This window comes from Protopterus annectens, chromosome 2.part1 (assembly GCF_019279795.1).
Source record: "Protopterus annectens isolate FY-2018-M chromosome 2.part1, PAN1.0, whole genome shotgun sequence".
Taxonomy (NCBI): domain Eukaryota; kingdom Metazoa; phylum Chordata; order Ceratodontiformes; family Protopteridae; genus Protopterus; species Protopterus annectens.
Genome location: NC_056729.1, coordinates 62,705,054 through 62,725,852, shown reverse-complemented (window position 1 = coordinate 62,725,852; position 20,799 = coordinate 62,705,054). Strand labels below are relative to the sequence as shown.

Here is a 20,799-nt window from a genome sequence, read left to right as displayed (position 1 = left end):
AGATTGCTTTGACGGCCATGCTTGATTGATAAAGTGACTGAGCCTTTGTAAAACTGAATGTGTGGCTGTGTGATCTCTCAGCTCATCAAGATGTGTGGAAGAAAAAATTCTCACTTCCATGACTTCAAAATCAAGGTTCTCATTCTCATGCTGTTCTATGGTGTTACTGGGTGATCTGCATAATGTATCAGCAAGATAAAGAAGTTTGCCTTTCTTGTAGACAAGATTGAAATTGGACTTTTGTTATCTCAGTATCATATGCTGCAGTCTGGCTGGAGCTAAATGCATAGGTTTTCTCAAGATAGTGACTACAGGTTGGTGGTCTGTTTTGATTTGGATAGGTCTACTATAAACATAATCATGGAACTTCTAACATGCAAACACAATTGACAAAAGCTCTTTTTCAGTCTGGGCATACTGCATCTCAGTTTCAGTAAGAGTTATCGATGCAACAGGCAACATGTTGATCTTCTTGTAGAATGACTGCACCAAGACCAAATTTTGAAGCATCACAGGAAAGTCTAACTGGTTTGTGAACATTGTAATATCTGAGAGTTGGGGGACCATTCTCTGTTTCAGAACATCAAATGCTCTTTGGTGTTGCTCTAACCAAGACCAGGATACATCTTTACATGTCAGCTCTCTGAATGGTGCTGAAAGTCTGGAATGAACTTGCCTAGGTAATTGACCATGCCAAGAAAACGTTGCAGGGCTTGAACATTGTCTGGTACTAGCATCTCAAGAATGGCTGTTTGCTTTGAAGGGTCTGGTCGTAGGCCTGTACTCACATATAAATGACTAACATAAGTAACTTCTTGTAGCCTGAACTTGCATTTGTGTGGATTGAGCTTAAGATTCACTTGCCATGTCCTTTCTAGAACTTTTCTGAGGTTTCTGTCATGTTCAACTATGACCTCCTACTAATATGTCATCGACTATAATAGCACAAGGATAGCCAGAAAAAATTTGCTCCATTGCACGCTGAAAGACTTCACTTGAAGAATTTATTCCAAATGACATTCTCAAAAATCTGTACCTGCCAAATGGAGTACTGAATGTAGCGAGCAATGATGATTTCTTGTCAGGCTGAATTTCCCAAAATGAACTCTTTGCATCTAAGACAGAAAGAATAGTGGCATTTTATTTTACATTTGTTCATCGGGAAAGTCCAACTTGGAATGAAGCCAGTTTTCAGCAGGAGCCCAGGGAGAAATGCTCCAGATGTATGTCTTTGTAATGTGGGAGGAAACTGAAGCACCCAGAGGAAACCCACACGAATGCAGGGAGGACATGCAGTCTCCGCACAGAAGGTACCCCAGCCGAGAATTGAACTAGTGAACCTCTTGCTGTGAGGCAACAACGCTACCGCTGCACCACTGCACCATGGTGGCATTAAGGCTGTGACTTCCTCAACTGTGCACATTGGATGATGAGGTCTTTTTAGTGCTTTGTTCAAATCTTGTGGGTCAGTACATATTCTGATGTCATCTGAGCTTTTCTTGTGCGCTACCACCATGGAAAATACCCTTTCAGTTGGAGTTTCGAGTGGACAAATCACAACTTGTCACACCATTTTATCTAATTTGACTTTGACCCTATCCTGCATGGATATTGGAACTTTACATGCTGACCTGATAATTGGACTGACTTCTGGGTCTAACTTCATGGGGTACACAACTGGAAGTTTGCCTAGCTTTTCTTGGAAAAGACCAGCATATGTAGAAAAAATGTGCAGGGCAAAATTAGAGTAGTGGTCTTTTGGAGAGCAAGATGGCTGCCGTCCTATAGAGAGTGCTGAAACCCAGTGGATCACCTTACCCGAACATTTTACATAAAATATAAGGGAGATAAAATTCTCTATATCACCAAATACATGGTACAGGCATAGGAGCAACTTACGGCACGAACTGGAATAAGAAATAAATCTGGATCCTCGGTAAAAAGACAGGATTTCTGCAGATAGCTGTAAGGGTCTCTGCCACATGTGAACTGTGTGCTGAATACTGCTAGGCCGAGGTAATCCTAAATTACAACACAGAAGAACTTCTACCAAATACAGTGAGTCTGATCAAACAAAATGCCTAATGATCAGGAATCTATGGAAAGCCAGACTACTAAATCAAAATTTACTACAATAAACTCACCTGAAAAGGATACAACATCTAAAAGAGCCAGAACTAGCAAAGCTGTTGAATCTAGAAAAAATGCAAACTCAAATAAAAACAAGTCAGAAAACTCCAACCTAGAAGACTTGAAAGTAGCTTTGCAACCCATTCAGGAAGCTATACAAAACCTATCAACTCAAATTAACGCAATTGGCTCATCTACACATAAAATACTTACAAGACTGGACAAAATAGAATCTAAAATAATGGAACACCACATTCAAATAGAAAGCATCCAAAAGGAGTCAAATACTAACAAAAATGATATTCAGGAAATACAAGCAAAAATCCTGGATCTCGAAGCCAGATCTAGACAGAACAACTTAATTATAAGGAGCATCCCTGAAAACGTAGATCAAAATAAGCTGCTGAACACACTGTCAGAAATCTTTGCCCTATTCCTAGGAAATGACTTAGAAGCTAACCAAATCACCATTGAGAGAGCACATAGGGCTCTTAGACCATCACCAGTTGTAATGAGACCAAGAATTGTACATGCCAAGATCCTTAGCTTTCTTCATGTTAACAAAATATTACTTGCTGCCAAAACAAAAAAATCTGTGGTTTGGAATGGCATGAGCATTACCATTGCTCAAGATCTACCATATTAAATTAAACTAGAGAGACAAAAGCTTGCCCCTTACTGTTCTTTCCTCATAACAAAACAAATCAGATTCCAAATGAAGTTCCCCAACACACTTACCTTTACAATGCAAGACCACAGATACTCATGCAACAACAAGGAAGAAGCAGCTACGACGTTTCTTAAAGTATTTAAAACAAACCCAGGAAAAAACGCGTTTTAAAACCCAACAAACACTAGTTATGCTCTCACTGCCACAAGCAAAAAAAAAAAAAAAGAAGATCCTTCCACATAATCTAGATTACCTGCTTTGTATAACGCTCTTCTGCTAAACTTCTTTTTCCTCTGATGATTTCCGACCGAGGGGCCCTGCTTTTTACATCCGAAATCAAGTGCTGGTTCCTGGGTATGATCTTCACATAATCATCAGTCTAAAATAGAAGCTCCAGCTCCCATCAGGCTAGGTTGTCAACACTAACCTTGTGTGAATGCTGAATTCCCAAGGTGCAATGCTTCCTTAAAGCTACAGAGCCCAACTCTACACAGTCCTGCACCGAAGGAGAATAAAAATGAAAGTGAAGAGTAAAAACAACTCAAGCAACCCGAGGATACAGCAAAACTTCATGGAGGAAGCAGGCACACACTAATATGGACAAAATACTGGATATCTCACTATACAAAGGTACTGTAAAAACTACATGGTGACTGTAAAATAGGATAGGATGCTGAAGAAATCTAAGGGCTTAATACATTTAACGTTGTACTGTTTAAAGGGCATACAGTGGAAATGCATAATATAGGTGGATCTTATGTCTGGTTGCATATTAGTCTCTGTTCTTTTTTTCTTTTTTTTTACATAGACATTAAGAGAGCAACTTGTGGATTATGGTCACAACCAGATGGACACTCAGTTTTATCTATAGTACAAGCCATAAAAAGAAGGGGAAGGAAAAGAAAAAAAAATGTTATTTGTGCAGTTTTGATGAAAATATCTTGTTTCAAAATACTTTAGCATTGTTCAAACCCTGTATGAATACAGAATCCGAGAAAGGAGTTCTAGATAAATTAAGGGCTCATCAAAATACAGGATATAATGCTTTCTACATGAATGTAAATATATAGTTAACTTAGCAATTTTCTCACTTTACTTTCAATGTGTGCTCTGCATGATGTTTCAAGCTACGGTACTAGGGATAGAATAGGTTTCTATGCTCTGCTGGTATTGGTTTAACGAACTGGGATACTGGATGAATAGGGATACCCCATGGTTAAACCCTAAAAAGAATTTCTATAGTCTCTATCTAACAATTGTGCTTCTAATAAGAACTGGTATCCCAATCTCTTCCAGGGGGACAGAGGTATTGGTTAGGCACTGGGATAAAGCTGGAAGAGTTTCTCATCTATATCTAATAATGTATGTATGTGTTCGGGGCCCTGCAGTGATACGATTATTTAACAGTACAGTACATAGCTTCCGATTTGGTATTCAAGTTCTAAAGAAAAGATGTTGAAGTTAGCCTCATGGAATGTTAAAGGTTTACAAACAGATAATAAGAAAAAAACTTTTCATGCATCTTGTCTATAAATACAATCTAGAATTTATAATGATACAAGAAACACACCTACTAAAGGAGCAGTGGGTTCACACGGCAAATAAAAAATGGATCAAATCCATTATAGCAGCTGGTAATAACACCAATAAAGCAGGAGTTGCCATCATTATTAAAAATTTGTTCCAATACAATATTTTAAGACAAGATTCAGACTCAGAAGGCAGATGGTGTTATTTTATAACCAAAATTGACAAAGTAGACAAACCAATCTTGATAGTAAATGTATATGCCCCTTGCTCCTCTCAACACAAATTTATTATGGGCATCTATAACTTATTATACCATGACCCCCCCAAAACGTGCACGCTGATTGGCCAGCGTGCCCATTGTAAATCGAGTTATACTAATGGAAAAAGGTCCGGTCGCCTGGACTTTTTTCCATTAGTATAACTCATTTTTTTAAAACACTGTCTCGCTATGTTAAATGGGTTTAACATGGCGAGACCTTTAAAATAAGCAGCGGAGATCTCCGTTGCTTATTTTAAACTGTCTCGCTATGTTAAACCCATTTAACATAGCGAACTGTTTAAAAAGCAATGAGAAAGCAAGATCTCCGTTGCTTTTTTAGTGTCTCGCTATGTTAAATGAGTTTAACATAGCGAGACAGTTTAAAATAAGCAGCGGAGATGTCCGTTGCTTATTTTAAAACTGTCTCGCTATGTTAAACTCATTTAACATAGCGAGACATAAAAACGGAGATCTTGCTTTCTCCGTTGCTGCCCACAACTCTGATGTACTGCGCGGCGCAGTACATCAGAACTGCCGCGGATGCCAGACATCTGCGGAAGGGCAGTAAACAGGCATTATACTATGCCATTATTTAAGAAAAGTAATAGTTTATTTTCTTAAATAATGTCATGGTATAATAGCAATAACCCACTTCTGGGTGTGGCTAATGCTAAATTTACCCACGGTTGGCTTTGTTTGGTCCCTCGGGACCAAACCACGCCAACCGTGGGTAAATTTAGCATTACCCACACCCAGGCGTGGGTTATTGCTATAATAAACTCCTTCCCAGAACACTACTACATCCTAGGGGGGGACTGGAACTCTATTCAAGACCCAAATATAGATAGAACAAACAAAAAAAACTAAATTCAACTCACAGGCCACTACTGCCCTTTTCGAAATCAAAAATGATTTTAGACTTAGCGACCCACACCTCATTACCGTCCCCCACACAAATAGTAAAGGTTTTACCTTCTTTTCACAGTGTCATAAAACTTGGTCCAGACTGGATTTCTTCTTAGTCTCGGACACCCTATTACAATTTAAACTTTCACTAGACACAGAACCCAGATCTCTATCGGATCACTCGAAAATCACCCTTACAATAGACTGGTCACATTACAACTCACGACATAACAATAATAGACTCTGGCACTTGAACCCTAACTTATTAGAAAAACAAGATATTAGAAAAGAAATTGACTTATTACTGGACCAATGCATTTTAGCTATTGTAGATAACACCTTTCCATTCGATATAACTTGGGCCACCACCAAGGTATTAATTAGAGGGATGTTAATCAATAAATACGCTTTCTATAAGAAAAATATTTTCACCAAAGAAAAAAGTATTAAGGATGAAATATCTAAACTTGAGCTTAGGCTGCAGCAGTCTTATTCCATGGAGGTAGAGAACTCCATTAATCAACTTCAAGCTAAGTTACTAGCACAACAAGCAGAAAACCTATCATTTCAAGAAAAAAACCTAGCCAATTACTCACAGTGGGCCCAACTCCCCTCTAGATTCTTGGCAAGACTGTTGAATCAACATAAACCTAATCCACATATCTCGGAACTTATTTTTCAGCAAAACAGTTACTCTAACTCACAAGATATAGTTAAGGTCTTCGAGAGAATATATGAAGAAGTGTACAACCCTACCCCCAAAACATTCAATGAACAGGAACCACTTTTATTTATTAATGGACTAAACTTCCCCAGGCTAGAGGTACAACAACAAACTTCTCTATCAGCTGAACTTACACAAGTGGACATCAAAACTATAATTAATAACCTCAAAAATAATAAGGCGCCGGGTCCTGATGGTTTCTCAGCCGAGTTCTACAAATGCTTTAGTTCTAAGATGTCGATCATACTACATCACCTATATAATCACATAATACAAGAGGGTATCTCTGACCCACACCTAAATGCATCCAGAACCATATTAATACCTAAACCTAACAAGGACACGACCAACCCTAATAATTACAGGCCCATTTCTATTATTAATTTGGATATGAGAATTATGGCAGCAATTTTGGCTAATAGAACTAAGACTATAATTACAAAAATTATTTCCCCAGAACAATCCAGGTTTATCAATCAGAGACAAACAGTTGATCAAACTCTAACTCTTGAAGCAATGATATCTTTATCCCTAAAGAAACAAACACCTATCTACACCTTAGCTATAGACGCTTCTAAAGCATTTGATAGAATCAATAAGTCATTTCTGACCTTGATTCTGCAAAAATTTAACTTTCCTACACAGTTTATTCACTATATAAACACTTTACACAACAGAGCATATACCACTCTAGAAATTAATAAACTTAGCTCCAAAAAAATAAATATTAACAATGGGATTAGACAAGGATGTCCCCTATCACCTTTCCTATTCAACCTATATATTGAGCCCTTATTCTTACTAATAAAACAAAGAACATTTCATAATATACCCCTCCTTTTTAACACTGAAATTTCTCTATCAGCATACACAGACAACTTAAATATATATTATTCTCTTCCCAACACGGATCTTTACAAAATCAATAATTCAATAGAATTATTTTCAAAGTTCGTGAACTATAAGGTAAACTTGGATAAGACAACAATATTCCCGATTAATAACTACGCTCAATTCCCAACTGCAGGTACTATACCTAATATTAAAGTCAGTGACCACATACAATACCTAGGAATAGCATTCTATACCGATGCACATAATTACTATCAGGACAATGTGATTAAAACATGGAACACAATACAAAAAGACTTGGTCAGATGGACACAATTGAAACTCCCCCTTCTCTCTAGAGTAGCCATCATTAAAATGAATATCCTCCCCAGAATACTTTTTATATTTAGCATAACCAATACACTGATCCACAATAAAGTCTTCAATAACATCCAATCAATCCTCTCAAAATTCATCTGGCATCCAAGACCCAGCAGGATAAGTTATCAAAAACTTATATATCCAAAGGACAAAGGTGGGGTGGGCTTGCCTGACTTTAAACTATATTACGAAATTACCAAAGGGAGTAGACTAATTAATATTGCAAATTACAGGGAACAAATCAATATGTGGTGCCCAACCTGGTTGAAATTATATCATAACTATGTTAAAACATTACAATTTAATCCCAAGGCCCTTCCATTTCTAAAGGGAATATCCAGAAGAAGATACAAAATACAAAACGACATATGGGAACAAATTAAAATAACACAAAACCTCTTCCAATCGCTAAATCTATTAACTGCTTTTTATTCTTTCCAGCCATTACACCCTAACCCCAATATTCAACTAAATGAAAAGATGATTGACCTGAATTCATACCCACTACTGAAAGAAAAGACAGTTTTAGACATTTATCTACTTAGGCAGGAATCTATAACTAATATTACAAACAAACTTAATCTCCTGTTTAAATATACAATTATGATAAGACAACTGAAAGAAGTATGTTACAGATTTTGGAAGGATACTGACATCCCAGATCAACATATAGATACATGTAGAACACTTTGGGATATGATGACATGGAAAAAAAAATTATCTCAAATACCTATAAATTCATTATCTCACTTAGACACACGAAAGAAGCTATCCACTCCAATTACTAGACAAAACAAGACCCTTCAATTACCTCCAATATAATTGCACAGGCAATTCAGAAATTTTCCAAAGACATTCTCCTTCAGAAGCTCAGATATACTCAACTTATGATCCTAAACAACGCATATTTTACGCCCACAATATTAAATAAAATGTACAAAGAACTCCCACCTTTTTGCCAATTCTGCCCCTCCAAAGAAGCTGATATTATTCATATATTTTGGAGTTGTAAATGTACATACAAACTTTGGTGTGCCTTAAGAGTCAAATTAGAGAAAATGGGCTATGAAAAATCAACCTTATCCTGGAAATTTGCCCTCTTACACGTACCTCCTATAGGAATGAAGAATAATCACATGCACATTCTAGTTACAACATTTATGCTAATAAAATACTACATCACATTAAATTGGAAAGACAGGTCCAAAATAACATGGGATGGATTCAAGCAAACAGCTAGTAAACAACTCCTGGCTCATAAATATTTATGGTATTCCATGAGAAAAAAAGGACCCAGAAGGACACTTGGAAAATGATATTTGAACTCATTCTGACATGATTGTAACGCATATTTCTGTATGCTGCATAGCTTGATATAGATGAGAACTATATATAGGTTATCTCATGTATATAGGTTTTATGTTTGTAGGTCTGTATATTGTATGTTATTGTTTTATTTCCTGTTATATCGTTTTCTTGTCTTCATTTGGTTTTAATATAACCCTAATAAAAAGGAATTGAAAAAAAAAATAAAAATAAAAAAAAAAAAAAAAGAGTAGTGGTCTTTTAACCTGACTTGGTGGACTTCCTTATTAAATGAAAGCAGTCACATTTTCAAACTGTCTCTTACCCCTAATAATGACTGGACATGCCACTAGACCACATAAAATAATAAGTCATAGCTTCTTCCAGCAAAGTAACATGAACGCACTACTGAGCCTTTTGTTTGAATTTCTTCACCTCCATAAGCAACAAGCTTTGCACACCTTGCCAAGTCAAGCCTTTCACTTTTACACACTCTAGCAAATGTTTCTGCAGACATAACATTACACTTTGAACCTGTGTTAACTTTGAGCTCTGCGGGTTTGCTATTTATCCGAACAGTACAAAATACTTCATTCTTTACCCATACATCTACTACACTGACTGTTTCATGAAGCACTGACATACCATTAACATGAAGGGTAGAACTGCCACTGTCTAAATGATCAACTCGTTTCTTAAAATGTTCCCTTTTAATAAAAGAATGTGACCCTTTTGATTTACAAAACCTTTTGAAATTATTCCATTTATTACAATTGTGGCATTGTTGACCAAAAGCTAAACACTTTTCCTTTTTGGATTCATGGCTTCCATCACAGTTATGACAATTGGCCATGAAACTTGGTTGGGGCCCATGCTTTGAGTTTGCTGACTCACTATTATGCTTCACTGAAACTGTGCGAACTCTGTAATGTACTAGAAAGTTCTGGGGTTTACCAGTGAGTGTTGCAGGGGTTACAATTGCTGCTGTGTGCTTGGGCCTGTTTCTTTTAGCCACGTGCTGCATACTATCAACATCAGCTTTGTCATTGTGCCTTCTATAGCTATTCTCATTTGCAACAATATATGTGTGCTTTTCTGTGAGCTCGTATATCTGACAAATGCTAGTGGCCTTATTCAAAGTTAAATCACTGTCACAAAGGAAAATCTTTCTCACAGCATCATCTTTTATGCCACACACATTTTTCTTTTATCAACTCATACCCTTAAGTCACTATATCTGCATGTTTTAGCTTTATTTCTCAGGTCAGTTATATATGCTGCAAAAGTTTCACCATGCTTTTGATCCCTTGTGTAAAATAAGTGCCTTTCCATTGTAACATTTGTCTGGGGGTTACACATTTCTCTAAATTAATGTTTTAAGCACTCAGGGTCCTCCCTTGACTCAGCCGGTACAACAATATGACTGTTTCCCCTCTCCAGCATAGATAGTAGGTGCATTTACTAATGAAGATTTCCTTACAACGGCTTCTAACCCAGCTAAATTAAGTAGAATAAATGCTTTTGTACGGTCATCTTTATCAGAAAAATGCAGCCTGTATGAAAATGTCATACTCTTGCTCTAACACTCTCCAGTTCTCAGCACTATTACTGTCAATACTGTCTTACAAGTGCACTGGGTTTTTGATATCCATCCGTCATGCCCACACAGCATACACAAACACACTGAAAATATGGCCCTTGTATTAATGTATGAACAAACTGTTCTGTGAGCTTGTAATAACATTCAAATGCACAATAAACTCAGAATACTTTACTTTGCGAAATTGCTCTGTAATGGCTGTACTCTGCAAAATATGCCTTGCACTTTGAGAAATAACTTTACTGTAACACTGCACAAACACGCAAACACTTTATATACTTCTGATAACTCAGATATCTTTGCTTAATACAAAAATACATATGCTTTGTGAAAATGCAGTTGTTTCCCTTTATTTTATTTGTTTTATGCAATACGGACTTTATTTAGAACATTTTCCGTAGTAATTTGAATATTTTTTATCAATATCATACATATCTGTTTATGCAAAAATTATTTAGAACATTTGGTATGCCCCGTTTCATATTATGCAAAAAGAAATTGTGCTAAGCAAGTTTTAATACCTGAAATTCATTTCTGACCTGTTTTGCAAAGTATGCACATTTTGGAATCATCCACTCCTTTATATTCCACCAACATCTAAATAAGTGCCTTAAGTCGTGTTAGCCAAGCCGTTTCTGACTCCATGCCCCTTCGGTATGCGTCTTCTGACTGCATGTCCTTTTAGACATCCCACTTATGACACCATGTCGCTTGTTCGTCTCTAACACATATAACAAGAAGACTTGAGGTTTCATTCAGATGCTTTAATACGTACAAACACATCAGGATGGATAGCAGCATCATTAAATACAAACAAACTAGTTAACAGGCAGAGCTTACATGCATACATGCTTCATCTCAACAGCTAACTACAAAATGGCAGTCTAGTTTGCACATGCTCAGTATTTATGCACTTGTGCAAGCCCTTGGATAGCTTCTTAAAGATATATACACACATACTGATCTACACAGCAGCAGGGGTAAATCATTTTTATTTGCCTTAGTGAGGAGTAATGCATATTTGCCACTGTCCCTGATTTCACATATGGTCCCTGATTTTTTTTTCCAAACATCTTTATTAAATTTACACATATGACAAAGGCAATCTTACATTTATATAAATGAAAAACATAAAAAATTATATCAGTTTAGTTACATTTTGCATCACACACACCATTGAAACAACTGTAGTTGTAAACATTATACATCACTTATAAACCATCCAGTCATTGTCAGTTAAGCATTATATAGCTCATTTAAATCCTACCTCTTAAACCTCGTTCCTGCTATGCATATATTGTTCCCACAATTCCCATTTTTTCCTGTGTAGTTTGCTCCTTCCCTTTTCTAAAGATCCCAATTCCAGTTTTATTATCTGTGTTATTACATTCATTACCTCTAGTATAGTTGGTTTAGACTTTGATTTACATTTTCTAGTAATTGTTTTTTGATAGCCATCATGATTAGACTCAGCAAGGCTTTACTATGTCTAGACAATTCCGATTCTGTAGCATAACTCAAAAAAGTTATCTCCCCAGACAGCCCAAACTGCTCACCCAGCATCTCCGACAGAGCAGTCTGCAGGGAATCCCAAAAGTCTGCCAGCTCATCACACTTCCAAAAAATATGTTCCCAGCTACCTCTACGCTTGTACAACTAGGCCTCAAAATAGAACTCATAAATGTTAAAATATTTTTAAAACCTGAAGATACAGAGAGTTGGAATCATGAAGATTACGTTCATGAAGTTACCATTTACTAAAAATATGTTTCCACCACATCATCAAGAAATGTACTTAAAGTATTTATCGAAAACAGCACTGCCACTGTGGATGTCTTGCCAGAAAAACAGAAGTGAAGCTAATACTAAAAAAAATCCATAGCTACAAGCTTTTCACATTTTTAATTATCTGTCCTTCAGATGAACTTCCGCCTTGTTTTAATTCTCATGAGTTTCTTCCTCAGCTTATGGACATGGGCCTCGGAAACAAATGTAGCTTATTATTAAACTACAAAATAAATGCAAAAAAGATATGAAACTGGTAACAACTGCACCAGGTCAAAACAATAACTTTATTCAGCTTTCCCACTCATGCACTCTCGTATAAGTCGCATCCAACTCCTAAAGTGACCATGAAGACAGCCACCACCATCACCTGTGGTGTTTTCAGAGAAAAGGGAGGGGGGGCATGGCAGTAGGTTGCCAAGTCTTTTTCCTGTATCACACATGCACTCACTCATATCCGTGGGCAATTTAGAGCCAGCACTCTACCTTATTGCATAACTTTGGAATGTGAGAGGAAACCAGAGCACCTGAAGAAAACCTATGAAAACATAAGGAAGGACATGCAGACTCTGCACAGAAGGTACCATAGCAAAGAACAGAACCTGTTCAGCTGACATAGGAAAAAATATTTTAAATTTGTAGTAGCTGATGTTTGTTCCAGCTGACAAAACATATTCAGTAATACTTACAAACTGTCTTATTTTAACTGAAGTATCCTCCTCTGAATGTGTATCACAGAAGTCAGGCCATCCAAGTAGTCAGCTGTGTACATAACACTTTAGAAGCAGACCAAGCTAAGGAAAATCCCTGATCTCAAAACTCATTTTATATGCTTTTCCATATTCCAGGAAACTTCACTCTCACAAAATCTCTTCCTCAAGCAACTAGGATTTCACTAAAAAAATGTAAACACAACATATGGATCTTAGCCTTGTTCTCTCAACAGAAAATTGTAATAACCCACTTCAGTCAATGTTGGCTATCGACTATGTATGGGTTCATATGCAAATAAATTGTTAGATGTAGTGAGGCGTAAGTCCATTATGTATTACTGCACTCTGTATTAATCAGAGGAATGTGAGTTTCGAGCACTTAAAGCAGAATGGAATTATGCTTTATTGTAATAATCATTCCTGGAATGACATAATAACATGCTGATGCTGATGAACATTAGTTACAGCGCGTTATGCTTACTTTACTTCAAAGTGTTATGCTAAAAAAGGCACACTGCAGAGCCCAGCTCCATACTATTATGGCATACAGCACAGAGCAGTGACTGCAGCTGCTATACTGCTGCTGTCCACTGGGGGGTACATTGTCTTGTTTTTCTCCCTACAGTATCCATAGTAATGCAGATTGTCTGGGACCCACGAGTGCCACCATTGCCTGCTCCAGGAAAATATGTCTAGCTGTCATATGTACTCAAGGCATTAATGTGTGTTTCTGACAGTTACATCAACAAGCTAACTTGCTAAAAGGTGCAGCTCGTCATTGGAAACTGGCAAATTTCCTAACAAGTATAGACCTGCACACCTATTGAATTCTTAGCTGACTAAACATGACACTTCATCAGCAAATGGAGTCCTTGGTTTCATCTTCTACAGACAATTCTCAAAAGAAATACTAGTGCTCTTGTTACAATTATTAAACTATCCAGTACAAATCTTTGCAGCACTTTTTTCATAATAATGACCTGTTAATGTTCCTTTCATAACCTAAATTTGTATTTCTTCCACACTAGGAAATGACAAACAGGCTTATATAAGATAATAGTTATGTAGCACAGTGGTCATAGTTTACTGATTTACCTTCACATCTGTTTAAAGGATATTGATAACTGTTATGTTTGAACAAAGCATTTACTGCTGGTACACAGTGTGCTCTCTTATGTTAGGAACCTGGGTGGGAATTCCCAGATATGCTCAGAATTAGTCCAAAATGACAAAAAATACACTGATCCCACAGACATTGCCAACATCCTAGCTGACAGGTTCAGCACAAAACTCCCCTCCCACCAAAGGGCAAAAATCTATCCCCCAGCAGAGTGCCCCCTGACATCTCAGATGCTCAGGGTGGGAGCCGCCCTCTCAAAGGGACCAGGGTGTCCCCAGGGTGTCATCATACATGAAAACAAGAAGCTAACCCAAACATAAAACTACTAACATAAAACTACTGTTCAATCTCAGCCTTTACTACAGAAAGTGGCGTGCAGAGTGTGGTGACCTCTCTCCTTCCAGGTGGGTGGTGGGTGGGACCCTGGGGAAAGTAGCCCATAAGCCTGATCTATAGCTTGGTCTGCAAAGCTATGGAAGGGATCAATCATCATGGACCTCATAAAAGATATTTGGGGACCTACAGAGACACTGGATCCCCAGTTTGGCTTTTTTAAGGGCAGATCCTGCCTCTTAAACCTGGTTGACTTCTCAGTCAGCAAGGCCATTGAAAGAGAAGGAAGGGACAGCACACAGCCTCTGGACCTAAAATAAAGCCTTCAATACAATACCCACTCGGGCATTATAGATAAGCTCACCAGCATGTCACTAGATGGGTTGCAAACTGCCAGTTACAACTGGCGTCCCACAAGGCTCAGTCCTGGGACCTCTCTTGGTTATATATATATTTTCGAGAGGTAGGTACAGGCCAAGGCTGTGGCTGACTGAGTGCAGCAGATGACTGCAAACTGGCCAACATCGACTCTCCACTGGCACACACATCCATCCTCCAAAGGCGTGAAAGAAAAACACAACTGGTGCCAGCCAGAGGCTCAAAGCAAGCTAAACAAAAAAGTGTGTCATCATCCCCAAAAAAAAAAAAAAGTGCCACAAATTACCACAGGTGGGGGGTAATCCATTACAAGAAGAGTAAGTTAGGGAGGGGGGGGGGACCCAGATAGCAATCTCTCATTTGACAACCCACGGCCAAAGTGGTTAGAAAAACATTTTATATAGCCCACCTAATCATGAGGGATTCACATCTAGATTAGGGGAGGTCATCATGCCTCTTTACTCATCCCTCATCAGGCCCAATTGAAGAGTAATGCCCTTTTGGGATGTACCTTACCAAACACCTGCAGCAACTGGAAAGAAAAAAAGTACCCTCACCAGAGGATCAAAGGGCTCAAACATGCTGCCTGGTTAAAGAAACTCCAGCTCTACTCCGCTGGATAAGGCCATGTCCAACCCGGAATTAAGGACATGCTGCACTCAAAAAAAAAAATCCCCATCGAGCTACTGCGAGAGAGACTTTGAACCTCAGCACTGAAATAAATAGGACATCTGGGTGTGACATTTTCAAACCAGAGGCTCCCTTCACTCTGGAATAAAGAGGAATCTTGATGAGTGGATGGGAGATTGGGGGGGTATCGGTCTCACTTCTGTGTCACTGTTAGACAGAGGCACAGTATACTAACCTAAAAAAAAAAGTAAAAAAAATTAATTTAAAATGGGTAAAGAAAAGCAAGCATACTCTGGCTAGGCTTATAAATGCCCTAGGGCAGATAGCCTAGTATGAACCTATGAACCTATGAACCTATTTTAAATCATTATTAAGGTCAAGCAGCATTATTATATCCCCATTTTCACAGCAACACTGTTGACCTGAATCTGAAGAGTGGACCCAGAGCAGGAGGACCTGGAGAGGGGAAGGTTTCGATGAATAGCCATTTGCAAGCTCTCCTTATTGTGGGTGAATTTGCTGTCACAAAAGCAATCCCTAGTGATGGCCAAGGGCTGCTGCTAGATCTCAAAGTAATTGACTTGAAAGGGATGTGGTAAGACACACCCATGGAGATGAAGAGGTTTCTGCTAGTACACATTATATATACATGAGTCAGACATTGCTAGCACTACAGCTATAGTGCAGTGGGCAGAGCATTAAACACCAAGCCAAGCCATTCCTGAGTCCCCCACTACACAGTCTATTTTTTTTGGGGAGGGTGGCCTAATGGTTAAGGTGGTGTTTGCTTGAACACACAGTGCAGGGGGGGTTTGAGTCTCACAAAGGATTGGGTGGGCTACACAATGCGGCTAAGGGGCAGTTAGCCTAGTACTAACCTATGAACTACATGCTTTATATCTGTCGAGCTGAGAGGAATGTAAAGAATAACACAAAATCGGGGAATACCTATGATATGATGAACAAGATTTCTCTTTCTCCTTTCCTGTCTTCGAAAATCAAGCAAAGGCGATATGAAAAAAATCTCCTCTGGAAAGGGGGGAGCCCTTAGACAATGTGAAGTTGAATACTAAGACAGGCCACTCAGGGGTTCAAACAACAGTGTCGGCACAGAGCATTTCTTACGCTATTAATTTACATGTTAATGGGATTTGTGAGCTGGTAAGTCATTTTCAGTGATGACCTGGGCCAAAGGCATATAAATAGCAGAATAAAATATAAATTGTGGCATTAGTTTAAGATCACAGTAACAGAGAAAGATTAGTAAGAAATCAAGAGTTATACATAAAGTTTAAGAATGAGAGAGAGTTGCATTAAAAATTCAGTGGCAATATTTAATAAAGCAATAGTTTACTATGAAATATACTGACCTGAAAATAACAATAATATGACAACTCTGCAAAGTTCATTTCTGCAGTACCTAAACCTCCAAATGTTTTCCCCTGAAAAACTACATTCAGTTAAAATGACTTTGTACTTCCCTCCACTGCAGTGCAACCACTGAGTTTATATATATATAACTTAGAGGGGTGGGGAATCCCCACCCCAATGAAAGGTGATTCAAAAAAACTTTGTTTTAGGTTAGGTGAATGTAAATTTCAACAAAACCATTTTGGACACCTGGGACTCACTACAATTGCTTTCAGTGGGTCAGCATGAATCCAAATAATCAGAGTTGTACAGTAGTAGTGTATGTCTATCGTTGCTGCACCAGAGCTCATGATTCTTTGTTTAGGTTCCCAGCCTGGGTGTCTTCAGGTTCTGGGTGGAGTATCCATCCCCTTCTTGTGTATGTGTGAGCTCATGCAGGGTGTTCCAGTTTCCTCCTACATCTTCAGAACATGACATTAGGTGAATTGGTGAGCCTCTAAATTATCTTAAGGTGTGTGTGTGTGTGTGTGTGTGTGTGTGTGTGTGTGTGTGTGTGTGTGTGTGTGTGTGTGTGTGTGTGTGTGTGTGTGTGAGAATATATGTCTTGAGATAAACTCTGACATCTTGTCAAGATTTGGTGTTATGTCTTATGCCTATGATTTACTAGAACAGGCTCTGGCTCTGCTGTGAAAGTGAATAGACTGGGTGAAGGAAAACAGTCAGGTGATTTTTTTTGTTTAGGTTATGGCAATATTAATTAGTACTGCATCTATGTTGTTAGGAATCTTACTGCAAAAGCTTGCATGGGATAGAGAGAGTAGGTATTAAGAAACTTAAGAGAGTTCCAAAAAGTTAAAATTTATACCAAGATGATCAGTTTACAAGGGAGTTAGTTGTATTGCAGCAGTACAGGTAACAATGCTTTGGGATACGAGGAGTTAAAGGTAAAGAGGTTAGTTTCAGGGTAGGCAGAAGAAAAGTACCCTATCTGTTATAGGAAGATACATTTGGGTTGTTAAGAGGAAAAGTAGATTTATCCTTTATTACATAGCATTTCCATATAATAATATACATTATACTGATTTTACGTGCACATGCACGCAATTCAATCGAAAGAAAAGAATTAAAGGTCGCGCGGACTTTTTTAATCCTTCGCAAAAGCTTTCTCTATTATTAAAAATGGTGTTAACACAATTTAACATAATAATGGTAGCAGTACAGTTTTATTTTAACACACTCGCCTATCATTGGTAAACCCATTTTCTCAAAACAATGTTAAAAAATAGCGAGAATCTTGTAAAAACGTTGCTTTTGTTTTTCTCTTTTGTATTGCGCTTGCAGTACATCGAGCTATGGCCAGCAGTTGCACATCTACACTGGAAGTAAACAGGCATTATACTATGCATTATTTAGATAAATTATAGTATTAAGTTTCTTAAATATTTTCGCTTCTTAAATAACAACCATAACTTGGGTGTGTGGGTGGGTAATGCTGTATTTGGGTTTGTGTGGTTTTTGGGTCGCTTACCTGGGCAAACCATGCCAAAACCATGCCAAGTAATCCAGCACCACCTGGCGTCGGGATTATTTGCTATTAAATGGTCCATTAACTGTGATTTAAATGAAGCAGTTTGTTATTTTTTAATACTAGATACGAATGAGTTTAAGATTGTTGGGACTACTTTGGACAATGAAATGTGTTTTGTGTGTTGGCTATAAAGAAAGGACATCTGTCTTTATTATATATTCCATAACTTGGGGATTACAGTGGGCAGTAAAGGATGCTTGACTTGAGTTTATTTTATACAAAACAAATCAGTGACTGAAGTGTAGGAGTCTGAAGATATGAGTAGAAAGGAGCAGAGTAGCTCTTTTTGTTATGGGAAGCATTTCAGTCGGAAGTTTTAAACAGTGATGATGATCGTTGTTTGCAATGATAATGAAGCAAAATAGCTTATTTAGGATAGTCTGTAGAAGATGGCAGTTCTGAGATAATGCTAGGGCTGTTAATATCAGTCCACGCTCCAGTTCTAAGCTAAGAATATTTGTGTACAGCATCAGATGTAAACTTTTGCTATAAGTTAGTTTATGAAAGAATCAGGCCAGTGATATATATATTTTTTTTCTTTTCCACTCAAAGGCAGAAAAATTCTTTTTTTTTTGTATCCACAATATTGAAGTCCATTTATATACAAGAGTTCATTGTAATATTTCCTGCTAGTTTGATTAGTCAGCCTAAAACTGAACCTTACCAGATCAGGGTCCCATGCTTGATACATCAGTTTTTCTGTAAGTATATAATCTACAATGTAGAATATGAATAAACTGATAATTAAAAGAGGGCTGATAACAGACCACATGGTTTTCCAGTACCAATTAGGTTTATGTCCCAGCATCATTTCAATATCCTTTGAAAATCTGTGAAAAAAAGAAAAATAAGCTTGTTAAGAGTTTTGAACTGATAACATCTACTGTAACAACTGGCACCTAATAGATGAATCTTAAAACTATTAGACATAGTTCAGCTCTGAAAATGAATCTGTCAATGAAAACGAAATACTTGGTGGTTAAGTTCACTTCTTTTTTTTTTTTAAAACAAGTTTATTGTTTTAACATACAAGAGAAATATCATAACAATTTTATACACGTAATTAAAATAGATATGATTATAACATTCAACAAAACAACCAAAGTATTTACAAAGACATCCACTACAATCAGATCAATTGATTAAACTAAAATACCATGCTATTGAAGTTAAGATATTTTAACAGGTTTTGTAAATTATCCCATACAATATAATAAGATGTTTTTCTAGTTGTTCTTGACCTTATTGTGTTTATTTCCATATGGCACACTATATTCATAACATTTTTAAATTCATTGAATGAAGGAGGTGTATCTGAAATCCAATTTCTGGTTATTATTTTCCTAGCCACTGCTAGAATAGACCATAACAAGGGAAGCTTAATCTTTTTAACACTTTGAGGTACAGGTGTGTTGAATAATATAAGAGATTTAGAAATAATGAAATTATCTGTAAAAGAGCCTGCTAAAATTCATTAATTGACTTCCAATATTCTTTCAATTTTATACAGTCATAAAACATATGAGCCCAGTCAGCATTAATTTCTACATTACATCTTTTACATAGATTATCTTTATTATTTATTTTATTCATCATCAAAGGTGTATAAAAGATCTATGTAAAATTTCCATGTAAAAGTCTCCAGACAATGGAAGACGTAGTTTTGTAGGCAGATTTCAATATATATTGTTTATCTTGTTGATTTGGTGGGTCCCCATTAATGGAAGTGAAATAATTCCAGTAGGTATCTACACTGTAAAAGTTTCTTGTCTGATAATTTTATGTATGTATGAAAGCTTTCCTTTATCAGAAACTTTATGTTGTAAATTTAATATCAAGTAATCAATCAGTGTTGGAATAGATTCTTTAACTGTTATAGACATTAGATCTATTTTATCAATGAGATGTTGTCTAAAGGTCTGAACCTCTAACCAGCAAGTTTCTCTTAGATCAAATTCTTGTTTTAAGAAATCTAGATTTTTAACTTTATTATCAGATATCAACTGATACCAGTACTTTAGATCATTATCTATAGCTAAATGAGTTCCTTCAGAAGTAGATGACAAAAGCATACAGTATACATTATAGGGAATATAATAAAATTCCATTCCTATATTTAGGATGCATGAATATAAAGTTACGATAGCTAATAATAATGTTTAATGGGTAACTAACTATATGTTTAGGTGTAATAGGTGAAGTACAAAATTCCTTTAGTAACCATAACATGGAGTTATTTACAATCATATTTTTATGTGTTAAGGAGATTTTCATGAAGTGCATACTAATTAGCTCCCAGTAATCTTTCCATTTTGCAACATATGACTGATCTATTAATAAAGTAATAACTTTTACAATAGAAGAGATAGTATATAAATTAAATTCTGGAAAAGAAATACCCCCTTGAGATCAGCTATTAGTATGTTTCTTTAATGCAATCCTAGGTCTATTAGGTGCCCATAGGAAATTTAACATTAGTGTATTCAGTTTTTTGACAATTATTTTTGTAGGTGGAAGTATTATTGATTGTATTAAGTATAAAATC

General features: G+C 36.9%; 1 protein-coding gene across 1 annotated transcript in view; it reads right to left on the bottom strand.

Annotated features, from left to right (window-relative positions):
* LOC122793970 (sodium- and chloride-dependent transporter XTRP3-like) overlaps nt 1-20,799 on the bottom strand; it is a 438,952-nt gene that overhangs the window by 62,112 nt on the left and 356,041 nt on the right. The window contains exon 10 of the mRNA XM_044062027.1: nt 18,919-19,084. Within this exon, the coding sequence (XP_043917962.1) occupies nt 18,919-19,084 (166 nt within the window). The remainder of the gene's footprint in view (nt 1-18,918; nt 19,085-20,799) is intronic.